We start from the raw sequence: 11,651 nt of genomic DNA on the forward strand, positions 1-11,651 counted from the left end.
TATATATATATATATATATATATATATATATATATATATATATATATATATATATATATCATAAAAGTTTTTAAAAAAATCTCATACTTTTCCATCCTTCATCCAAGAGATTGATGGCTTAGGCTCACCGGACACTTTCACTGTAAGCTTAATAATAGTATCTGCAGAGGCTGAAATGTCTTTTAGTTCTGCTGAGAAGGTTGGCTTGGATGCTTTTTCTTTTGGAGTAGGTGATTTTACCATGGGTGGGGACTTAACTCTTGGTGGAGATTTAAATGGTTCTGGTGATTTAATTCTCTGTGGAGACCTAATTCCAAATGGTGACTTTATACGGGGGGACTCTGGAGATTTCACTCTTGGAGGAGAAGCAACAACCTTCTGTACAGGTGTTGGTTTACGAACAGTTAGACTGAACTGTGCCTCCTGTTTACCTTGAGAGTTCTCTACCACTACAGTGTAATTGCCTCCATCTGACGTTTCTACTTGGGTAATCTCAAAGGTCGATTTATATTCAGTTGAGGTAATATGGTGACGATGAGATGACACAATTACTCGCGTCTCTCGCATCCATGTTACAGTGGGTGCAGGCTCACCATCAACATCACATGTGAATTTAACAGATTCTCCCTCAGATACTGTGAGTGACTGTGGTTTAGTCAAAATTGTAGCTGGGAGAGTTGGCTTCTTTTCCTCAACCACTTCTTCCACTACTGTTGTCACTTCTGTAGCTTCAAGTTCAGTCTCAGAAATTTTCTCAACCACAACTTCCTCAACTGCTGTCACTTCCATAGTTTCAAGTTTGATTACAGATGTTACCTTCTCCTCCTCAACAACAGTCTCAATTGTCTCTTCTATCTTGTCTGTTTTAATTTCAGATACTTCCATTTGTGTTTCTGATACTGATGCTGCTTTTGTAGATGAAACATGATAAACATCTGTTTTTGTCATCTCAGGGACAAAGGGAGTTGGTGGCTCCTCATCTTTACGTTGCGAGGCATATGCAGAAAATCCTCCACCAGCAACATCGAGAGTGGCATAGTCAGAGGCCTCTCCCTTTGCATTTGTGCAGACAACACGGTAGGTGCCACTGTCCTCTTCCTGACAATCAATGATTTGAAGAGACAAAACGCCACTCATGTTAAATATATGGTATTTTCTGCTTTCTTCAATCTGCAGTCCATTGTGGTACCATTTAATCTGTGCTTCTGGCTTCGATTGGACATTCATTGTGAACTTAGTGTTTTGACCAATTGGCACACGGTGAGAGCACATTCTTACTGTCACTCTGGGTGTATGGTCGAGGGTAAAAGGCTGCTGGGTCACAATTTCAAACTTCCTCTCAGTTTTCAAGGCTTTCTTTCTTGACTCATACCTTGACATATAATCAATTTTTGTTGATAAGTCTGGTGTAGTGTCTGCTTTCTCAGTAGAATCAAGGCTGGGGGAACGTGGGCGTGTCTTTTCAAGGGAAGTTGTTCTAACCACTTCTTTTTCTGCCAGAGCTGCAGAAGGTTTCTTAGGACGAGTTGCTGTAGCATAGCCAGGAGAGAATGATGTTGTAGGTATTTCAGTTAGGACTGCTGCCTCAGTTACTGCTGACACAGAAAATCTTGTTTTCTCCTTTCTTTTGACCTTTGTTTTCTCCTCGAACTCAATGTGCTGCAGTTGGCTCTTGTAGGAAGTTAATTTTGTGGCTGTCGTGACAGACCTAAGCAGTTCCTGATCCTCTTTTTCCTCATATAACCTTTGTTTTTGCCTTGGAGGTCTGTATGTTGCCCTATCGTGACGCTGACATAAGTCAATATAGCTTGGACCAGCTTCATATTTAGATGGAATACGGTAAGAGTCATATGTTGGAACTTCCTCCCCTTCCTCCTCATCATATGCAGCTCTCTTAGGTGATGGGTGACGCAGTGCAGAGAGTTCAAAGCGTACAGGGCTAAGACTTGGTGGAGAAGCAGAATAGCCTAACTCAAGTTCATCCTCGAGTTTAAGTCTTTCTTCTTCTGTTCTCTTCATTGACAAGTATTCTCTAACAGGCAGAAGCAGTTCCTCATCAGAAAGATCACCAAGAGAGCGTCTCCTGATTCTGTAGTAAGCCTCCATCTCTGGAGAAGGTGTGCGGTGTCTTGCTGGCCTTACAGTCTCAAGGTCATCCTGTGAAACAGGAATATGCCATTTTGGCTTGTATTGGTCATTAATTCTTGGCAGGGGTACTTCATAGAACTGATCCCATCTTGACAGTCGGATGCGCTTAAGTCTTTTCTGGGGGAACTTTTCTATTGGCTCCGGGAACTCATATTGATCACGGAGTTTCTTGTACCACTTCATATCAGAGAAAGGAACAAAGTGTTTGATTTCCATATCCTCCTCAAGAGCAGTAGGAGCAACAACACGAGGTGGAGGAATAACATACGGCATTCTCAGCCTCTTTTCTTCTGCTCTCTTCTTTTTCTCCTCTTTTTCTTTGGCTTCCTCAGCTTCACTCTTGACTTTCTTGGTAGTGATTGCTGGCTTGAACATAGTTGCAGCTTCTCTTAGTGCTTGCTGTGCGACTGGAGTAAGTGGGGTAACATCTGCACCTGCTAGTATCTGAGTTAGTCTTACTTTCTTGTCCATCTCTTGCTGATCAAGATCATGTTTCTTCTTCTTTTCTTCCTCACTCTCCTCCTTCTTGATGTGTGTCACACGTTCAACCTTGAGTGTGGATTGGCAACTTGCAGACCCAGCTGAGTTAGTTGCAATGACTCGGTATGTGCCCGAATCCTCTGGAAGAGTATCTCTTACATGTAAGACATAGTAATCTAAGCCTTCATGCACAACTTCAATTTGTGGACCAAATGCCAAAGGCATGCCATCTTTCTCCCATTTCAATGAAGGATGTCCTGACACTCTCATTTCAAAACGTACACTCTGGCCTTCTCTGCATTCCAAGTTAGCAAGAACACGTTTGAACATAGGTCTCAAAGTGTTATCAGCAGGAGCAGGACGAGGGATCACTGTGAGACGAGCCTTGCAACTGTCATCACCAAATCTGTTCCGTGCCACAACAGTGTATTCCGCATCATCATCTGGGTCAAGTTTGTGAATAACTAACTGATACAAGCCCTTATCACTAACAAAAGTGTATTTCTTGTCATCATCTCCCGGCATAATCTTTTGACCAGTTTTCAACCACATTACACGAGGTTCAGGATGCACTGTGATTGTGACACCAAAGCGCACATCCTCTCCAATGTAAGCTGTGCGGTTACACAATGGCAAAGTGAATTCAGGAGGTCTTTGGAGTAGTCTTGCTGTGTCAACTCTACGTTTTACTTTCTTTACAACACGTGTAGTGTAGAACTCACGATAGGATCTTACTCCTTTGACAAAGAGCTCGGAATAGGCACTGTCCTCACCATACTCATTGACAACTTTACATCTGTATGTTCCATCATCAGTTCTTGTGATTCCCTTGATAGTTATGGTAGCAAGCCCATCTTCATAAGTAATTTCGTATTTAGTGCCTTCTTCTAGTTGTCTTACTCCACAGTACCATGTTACTTCGGTGGTGCTATCGTAGTTATCAATGTTGCAAATGAGCTTGATATCATCACCTTCATCAGCAGCACTGTGTTTAATTTGTCCTGCAACTGGTCCATGTTCAAATGGTGCAATCTTCACTTTAGAGACTGTTACTCCCCGCTGACTTCTGATAGCACCACCACTGGCAACACGAGCAGATGAGACAACAGTGTTCCATTCTTTCCTAACCATGGCTTGGTAATATCTCTTATGGCGAGTAATCTTGATGGACCTAGTGCTTAGCTGCTCTGAGTTCATTGTCAGCCAAGGATGATTCAAAGCCTCAGCAGCGGTCATACGATGTTTGCGCTCTTTGGTTAGTAGGCGGTCCGCAAAGTCTAATGCCTCAACACTTACATGCTTAAAGGCTTCATCATTAAAACTGTACTCAGCATTGCAAATGCTCTCAATCATTTGCTGATTAGTTTCAGCGGCAAATGGATTAAATCCACTGAGAAGAACATACACAAGAACACCGACAGACCACATATCTGTCACAGTGCTAACCATCTCGTTTTGATGAATTTCTGGTGCCGCCATCTCAGCTGTTGTGTACTGAATCTTAATTTGGTCCCCAGGTGTAAGGTGTCTAGACTGTCCAAACTCAATGATCTTGACATTAGTTCCCTTTCTTGTGGTGTACACTATATTTTCAGGCCTGATATCAAAGTGGCCATAACTCTTGCTGTGAAGGAATTCAAGAGCTTCACATACTTGTCTGATATAGTTAACAATTTCACGCTCATTTAGCTCAAAATTGGCTGTACCAAGGCGCTCAAATATGTCCACACCAGAGATGAACTCATAAACCATGACTAGTTCTTCAGGGCAGTCAAATGACTCATGCAATAACAAGAAGTTCTTGTGGCGTGCCACATTCAGTGTTGCAATTTCTTTCTTCACTAGTGCCTGATCTGCACCTCTTACTTTGACAAATTTAGCCATGTAAGTTTTCTCAGAGCTGGTTTCAATGCACCGGTGAACAATACCAAACTGTCCATGGCCAAGCTCTTCAGCAATCATGTACTTCTTGTGAACATTCTTAGCCTCTGAATGAGGAGCTTTGCTTTTGGAAACTGGCCTGGTGTCATCAACTTCTTCATCATAGGTAAGAACTCTTGATTTGTCTTCCTTCGTTACAACAGGTCCACTTGGATCAGACGGTGCACTCTGACCAAATTTATTTTCAGCTATGACACGGAATTGGTAACTTGTCTTTCCAAACAGATTGACAACAGTATAGTGGGTGTCACGAGACTGGCCAACACGAATCCATCTTTCTGCTGTGGTGGCACATTTTTCTATGATATAGTTTGTGACCTTACTTCCACCATCATTGGCAGATGTTACCCAGTGGAGTGTTACAGAATCTCTAGAAACATCACTGGCTTTGATGCCACGTGGTGGATCAGGCACATCTGCAACATCAAGCTCAACTGTTTGCTGGTCAATTCCAAATCTGTTTTTGGCACACACAATATAGAAACCAGCATAATTCCTTTCTACTCCATTCTGGAATACAAGAGATGTGAAAGATCTTGTGACAATGACTTGATAGTGTCCATCATTATCAAGAAGGTCTTGTCCCTTCTGCCAAGTGATAACTGGATCTGGTTTTCCACTGAATGGAATTTTGATGTTCACAACTTCACCACGAAGTGCAGGGATAGCCTCCTTTCCTTGCAGATTCTTAGATAGATGAATCTTAGCAGGGACTGAAAAAAAAGAGAAAATTTTAATGCATCACTTTGAAATTTTCTTACAGACAGAATTGCGGGTATAGCCAGTTAAAGTATATAAAAATACTGAAAGCTTACTTTCTACATCTAGAGAAACAGTAGCAGAAATGGATCCACCCTGGTTTGTTGCTCTGATCTGATATACAGTTGAGTCTTCTGCATCACAATCAGCAATAACAAGCTGCTGGTAGCCTCCCTTGAATTCTTGGATCTTGAATTTGGTGCCATCAGCTTGAATTTCCTTACCACGCTTGAACCATTTTATTACAGGCTTGGGCTGTCCTGTTATCTTGCAGACAAATGTTGCATTGCTCTTGAATTTTACACTCATGTTTCTGAGATCTTCCTTGAAGGCAGGAGCACGCACTTCAACATCATTATTTGGAATGGCAGGGTCAGATACTTCACTGTACTCACTTTCACCACCAAGGTTTTCACATTTCACCCGGAATTCATACTCAACACCTTCTGTCAGGCCCTTGACAGAATAAACAGTCTGGTGGATTTCATCTGTTGTAACTGCAACCCATTCACCCTTCTTCTTATCTCGCTTTTCAAGACAATAGTTCTTAATTTTAGAGCCTCCATCACTGAGAGGTGGCTTCCAAGACACAACACAGGAGTTTTTGGTAAGTCCAGAAACAACTGGTTTTAATGGAGCTCCTGGCCTCTCTGTAAACATACATTTTAATATACATTTAAATAACACTAAAAAACAACATCAACAACATTCTTTAATCATGTTTCTTCATTACTTACGTAGCTGACTCTTGATGAGGATAGCAGAAGGCGTTTCCAGTGATTCACTATTGCCATAACGATTTTGTGCTGAAACACGGAAGTAGTATCCCTCGTTTTCAACAAGGTTAGGAATTCTGCATGAAGTGCCTGTGATAGATGATGATACAAGTTCCCACTCTGCTCCTTCCTTGTCTTCACACTTTTCCACAATATAATTTGAGATCATAGATCCTCCATCATCTTTGGGTGCTTTCCAGCTAATTATCACAGAATTCTTCAACAGTGCATCAAGTACAAGAGGACCTTCTGGCATAGCAGGTTTATCTGAAAACACAAAGAATAAGTTAATTAGTCTTATTTCCACTAATATTTACCAGATTTTTAAAAATTATTAAGCATTATTAAGCATATACCTAAGATTTCAACGTGAGTTACAGTATCTGCAGCCCCAAAATGGTTGTTAATCCTAATTCTGTATTTTCCTCCGTTTATTCTGCGCTGTACGTTTTTGAGAATCAAATGAGTGTAATGCTCTGTATTTTCAATTATCACATTCTCAGAGGGTTCCAAAGCCTTGGCTCCATAAAGCCACATTATCTTAGGCTGAGGTCGACCAATGTAAACAACATGTATGCGCACTGTGCTACCACATGTTGCAAAGAATTTGTTTTTCAGTGGCACTGGGAACTGTGGTGCTGCTTCAAGGACCAGAGTTCCACTGGTCTTACACTCGCCGGCCTCATTCACAGCCTTGCATGTGTACAGACCCTCATCTTCCTGTTGATCGGTTGAAATCGTCAGTGTATGATTACGGCCATCCGAGGTTGCTGCATATTTGCGACCTTCTTTGATTTCCTTTCCACCCTTGTACCATTTAATTTCTGGAACAGGTCTTCCAAGTACAAATTCTGTATTTTCCTCCGTTTATTCTGCGCTGTACGTTTTTGAGAATCAAATGAGTGTAATGCTCTGTATTTTCAATTATCACATTCTCAGAGGGTTCCAAAGCCTTGGCTCCATAAAGCCACATTATCTTAGGCTGAGGTCGACCAATGTAAACAACATGTATGCGCACTGTGCTACCACATGTTGCAAAGAATTTGTTTTTCAGTGGCACTGGGAACTGTGGTGCTGCTTCAAGGACCAGAGTTCCACTGGTCTTACACTCGCCGGCCTCATTCACAGCCTTGCATGTGTACAGACCCTCATCTTCCTGTTGATCGGTTGAAATCGTCAGTGTATGATTACGGCCATCCGAGGTTGCTGCATATTTGCGACCTTCTTTGATTTCCTTTCCACCCTTGTACCATTTAATTTCTGGAACAGGTCTTCCAATAATCTGACATTTGAGAGTTGCAGTTTGTGCTAGTTTGGCAGTGACCTCATCCATCTCTTTCCTGAGAGCTGGTTTAGTTCCAACTAGGAAAATAAATTAATTAATTAAAAGCAGGGACAGCTATAGTGAGATTTTAGTCAAATACATTTCTCCTCTCAAAAATATTTGATACTGACAAATCACAATACATTCAACAATACTTCTTACGTTATTTCAAACCATACTTACCACCCAGTTTAGTTTTGATGCCAGTTGCTGTTCTGCGTGGTCTGCTAATTCCGGTTTCATTTTCAGCAAATACTCTGAATTCATATTCTGTTGCCTCTTGTAGACCACCCTGAGTGTACTGTTTGTCCTTTGTGTGCTCCTTATTGCATTTCTTCCAAGCACTCTCTCCAGACTTTCGGTATTCAATCCAGTAGCCAAGGACTGGTTTTCCGCCATCACATGCTGGAGCCTCCCAATTAATTGTAATGTAGTCTTTGGTAACAGTCATAGTGTCAATTTCTCCTGGCTGGCTTGGTTTATCTAAATACATCAATAATACAATAACATGTTATTTTTTTATTAAATAAAGACAATAATTTTAAATCAATTAATGAATAGAGAAAATTAATAATGAGGCCACACCAAATGGATCTTTGCATATTACTGAATCTGATGCAGGTCCTGGTTCACTCTCTCCAATGTCATTCACAGCAATTACACGGAACTGATACTCGGAATCAGTAGTGAGCTGACTAAGAGTATACATTGTTGAGGTAATCTTTGCCTCATGACGAATCCACTTATCAGACGACACTTCTTTGTACTCAATGAAGTAACCAGTAATGTGAGATCCACCATCATCTTTGGGTTTAGTCCAAGCCAAAGCAGCAGAATTCTTAGTAACATCCATAATTTCTGGTGGAGTGCCTGAAGCCTCTGGGACACCTAAATATTAATAACAAAAAATGAAAGAAAATGCTTTTATGTTTAATAACAAATTGCCTAGAAATGAGATCACTGACGAGCACTTACAAATGGGAGTCTTTGGTACAACAGTTGTCTCTGTTTTCAGTGAGCTGCTTATTCCAAACTGGTTCTCTGCTGTCACCTTAAAATGGTATTCAACATTTTCTTGTAGTCCCTTAACCACAAGGGATGTGTCTGTATTCTGATAGAAGCAGACGCTGTGCCAAACACATTCTTGATTTTGAGCTCATAGGTTCCAGTATTAAGACGACTAGCATCCTTAATGAGGATGGCAGATGAGTCAGTTGTGTTCTCAATTGACAGCTGTGCACTTGACACTAGCTCCTTTTCATCTTTAAGCCATTCAATAGTTGGCAAGGGTTTAGCAAATATTCCCACTTTGATTTTGAATGATGTACCAGCTTTGTATTGCACAACATCCAAATACTCTGGGGGCAGGTCAATTACTGGAGCACCTAAGAATGGGAGGAAACAGAACCGTGTGTAATAAAGTGTGAATAGTATTGCTGGGCATGATAACATGAGATAACCAACAAAGTAGCAGCAATAAACTTACCAGAAATGTCGACACAAGTTACTGGTCCTGCAATTAGAGATGGATTGCTGATCGAGCCAACTGCATTCTTGGCAAAAATCCTGAATTCATATGCCTGATCCTGAGTCAAGCCTGATACAATGAAGTTAGTATCAATGACATTGGTAAAGTTTGCCTTTGTCCATCTGCCATTTGGAGCATCTCTTCGCTCAACCATGTAGCCAGTGATTTTGCTTCCACCATCAAATGGAGGCTTCTGCCATACAAGGCTAATTGAATTTTTTGTAACCTCAGAAATTCTCACATTTGTCGGTGGTTCTAAAACAAAACAATGATTTGTTATTTGGCAATGAAATTCAGAGAAACTTGACAACGTATCAACTTAGTTTATATATTATTATTTGTATTATTAAAACTTACCACAGGCATCAATTGCTAGCACTTCTTCTGATGTCTTGCTGAACTTTCCAATACCAGCTGCATTTTCTACAGCTACCTTGAATTCGTAAATCATTCCAGGACATATATTTGTCACTCTAATTTGAGTTGCAGGGATTGCTGTTTTGTTCACTGTCTGCCAAAGAATGCTGCTTCTTTCTTTCATTTGGACATGGTATCCAACCACTGGGCTTCCTCCATCTACTACTGGCTCATTCCAGCAAACAGTGAGGCTCTCCCTTGACACATAACCCAGCCATGGTGTTGATGGTGGTCCAGGTATAGCTAAAAATACAATAAACCAGCAGAGGTTTAACAGAAATTCAGACATAACTAGAAGCAATTGCACATTATGTACATTATCTATGTACTCACTGTATGGAAGCTTCACTGTAACTGACTGAGAATCAATGTGATCACTGATGCCAAAGCGATTCTCAGCTTTAACCCTGAACTGGTATTGTTCTCCCTTTGTAAGTTTGGTGACTTTAACAGTGCTTCTTGCAATTGTGGAAGACACTTCTGTCCAGGCTGGAGTACTTGTTTCACGTTTAAGAACAACATAGTTTGTAACAGGACTGCCACCATCATACACAGGTGGGAGCCATTTGAGACACAAGCTTGTCTCCCTCACATCACTAACTTCAACAGGACCGACTGGAGGACCTGGTCTATCCAGGACCAGTATATTTACAAACATCTTGGTGGTTCCACTTGTGTTTGAGGCAACAATGTCATATCTTCCAGCATCACTTGCAGTACTTTCCTTGAGGTTGATATTAAGACGTTCAGGGGTTACTTCAAAGCTAAATCTCTTGCCGCTCTTAACTGGAGCATTACCTCTTGACATTGTGACTTTTGGCATTGGTTTACCCGAGAGAGGAAGCTCAAATTTAAGATTTGATCCTGCTCTCACATAAACAGTGTTATGTGGGAAATTCTTCATATCAAACTCAGGCGCATCTGTAAATAATAGTCAAAGGAAATGGACGTACAACATTAATAGATTATTTAAATATGATAAACATGGAATGAATTGAATGAATTAACACTCACCAAGTTGATCTTTCACAACCACAGGAATAATCATTTCTTTTGGTTCGCTAAGTCCAGCATGATTCTCAGCACGAACTCTGAAAAAGTATTCTGCATTTTCCCTTAGGTTCTTAATAATGTGGGTGTTGGCTTTAACAGTGGCACATTTAACCCACTTCTGTTGGCCCTTATCAAGGGCATCAATGAGGTAGCTGGTAATTCGGCTTCCACCATCATACTCTGGTTTTGACCATGCAATGGTGACGCTATTCTTTGTTACTGCAGTAACGCCAAGCCTAGCAGGTGAACTTGTTTTTTCTGTTGGTGCAAAGTTGAAATCATATTTAAAACACAAAATGAATAAAGTTTTTCTGAAACCTATTCTTTTCTCATTTTCAGACAAATAAACATGGAAATAATTGTACCTGTTATCTTGGTTCCATCTTTAGTTTCAGCAGTTACACCTGTTCCAAACTCATTTTCTCCAGTGATTCTAAAGTAGTAGATTGCACCTTCTTGCAAGTCTTCAACCCTGTATGTCAGACTGTGACAGTTGCTTGTTACGCATACCCAAGCCTTTTTGCTTGCTTCACGTTTCTCAACATGATAAGCCTTAACAGCATCTCCTCCATCATTCTCTGGAGGTTCCCAAGTAACTGTAGCAGAATCTTTTGTGACTTCAGTAATTTTCACATTAGTTGGTGGTCCAGGGGTGTCAAGGACTTTGACCATCACTGGCAAAGATGCTGTTCCAACACCATTGTCCAAAGTAACAATGTATTGTCCAGAGTCATTTCGTGTTGCTTTCTCAATAGTAACAGATGTGCATGTTTCTGTTGTTTCTATGCTTGCCCTTGCTTTTAGATCAACCTCCTCTTTATTCCATGTAACTGAAGGTACTGGCTTTCCTTTAAACAGAGCCGTCAAAGTAAATGAATTGCCATGCTTGACAATTAAAGTTTTTCGCATCTCAATGTCAATGTCAAATACAGGTTCCTCCTTTCTCTCCGTTGCTGACTGTGACTCAGAGACAGGCGACTGTTCACTGACACCAACTTTGTTGATTGCTTTAACAGCAAATACATACTGTACATCAGTTGTAAGACCAGAAATTGTGAATTCATTACTTTTTGTCATCTGAATAGCCACATTCCATTCTGTATCCTCAGAATTCTTATATTCTACACTGTATCCGAGGATCTGTGCACCACCATCAGATAATGGCTTTTTCCAGGCAATAGTAATAGAATTCTTGGTATGATCCAGAATCTTAGGTTTAGTTGGT

General features: G+C 40.8%; 2 protein-coding genes across 2 annotated transcripts in view; both read right to left on the bottom strand.

Annotated features, from left to right (window-relative positions):
* Positions 1-8,281, bottom strand: part of LOC107562703 (titin) — an 11,302-nt gene extending 3,021 nt beyond the window's left edge. Inside the window, exons 1-7 of the mRNA XM_016247394.1 lie at positions 8,014-8,281; positions 7,612-7,911; positions 7,036-7,466; positions 6,461-6,965; positions 6,066-6,371; positions 5,385-5,978; positions 88-5,282 (exon numbers count right to left, since the gene is read on the bottom strand). Coding sequence (XP_016102880.1) covers positions 88-5,282; positions 5,385-5,978; positions 6,066-6,371; positions 6,461-6,965; positions 7,036-7,466; positions 7,612-7,911; positions 8,014-8,281 — 7,599 coding nt within the window. The remainder of the gene's footprint in view (positions 1-87; positions 5,283-5,384; positions 5,979-6,065; positions 6,372-6,460; positions 6,966-7,035; positions 7,467-7,611; positions 7,912-8,013) is intronic.
* Positions 6,952-11,625, bottom strand: LOC107562717 (titin-like). The gene is made up of 9 exons (XM_016247417.1): positions 10,792-11,625; positions 10,388-10,684; positions 9,707-10,294; positions 9,314-9,616; positions 8,915-9,211; positions 8,404-8,813; positions 8,014-8,316; positions 7,612-7,911; positions 6,952-7,466 (listed from the first exon to the last, which is right to left on the bottom strand). The coding sequence occupies exons 1-6, from the start codon at positions 11,501-11,503 to the stop codon at positions 8,476-8,478; spliced, it is 2,535 nt and encodes an 844-aa protein (XP_016102903.1). The 5' UTR covers positions 11,504-11,625; the 3' UTR covers positions 6,952-7,466; positions 7,612-7,911; positions 8,014-8,316; positions 8,404-8,475.
* Positions 11,626-11,651: the final 26 nt, after the last annotated feature.

This window comes from Sinocyclocheilus grahami, unplaced genomic scaffold (assembly GCF_001515645.1).
Source record: "Sinocyclocheilus grahami isolate Dianchi unplaced genomic scaffold, SAMN03320097.WGS_v1.1 scaffold834.1, whole genome shotgun sequence".
Classification (NCBI taxonomy): Eukaryota; Metazoa; Chordata; class Actinopteri; order Cypriniformes; family Cyprinidae; genus Sinocyclocheilus; species Sinocyclocheilus grahami.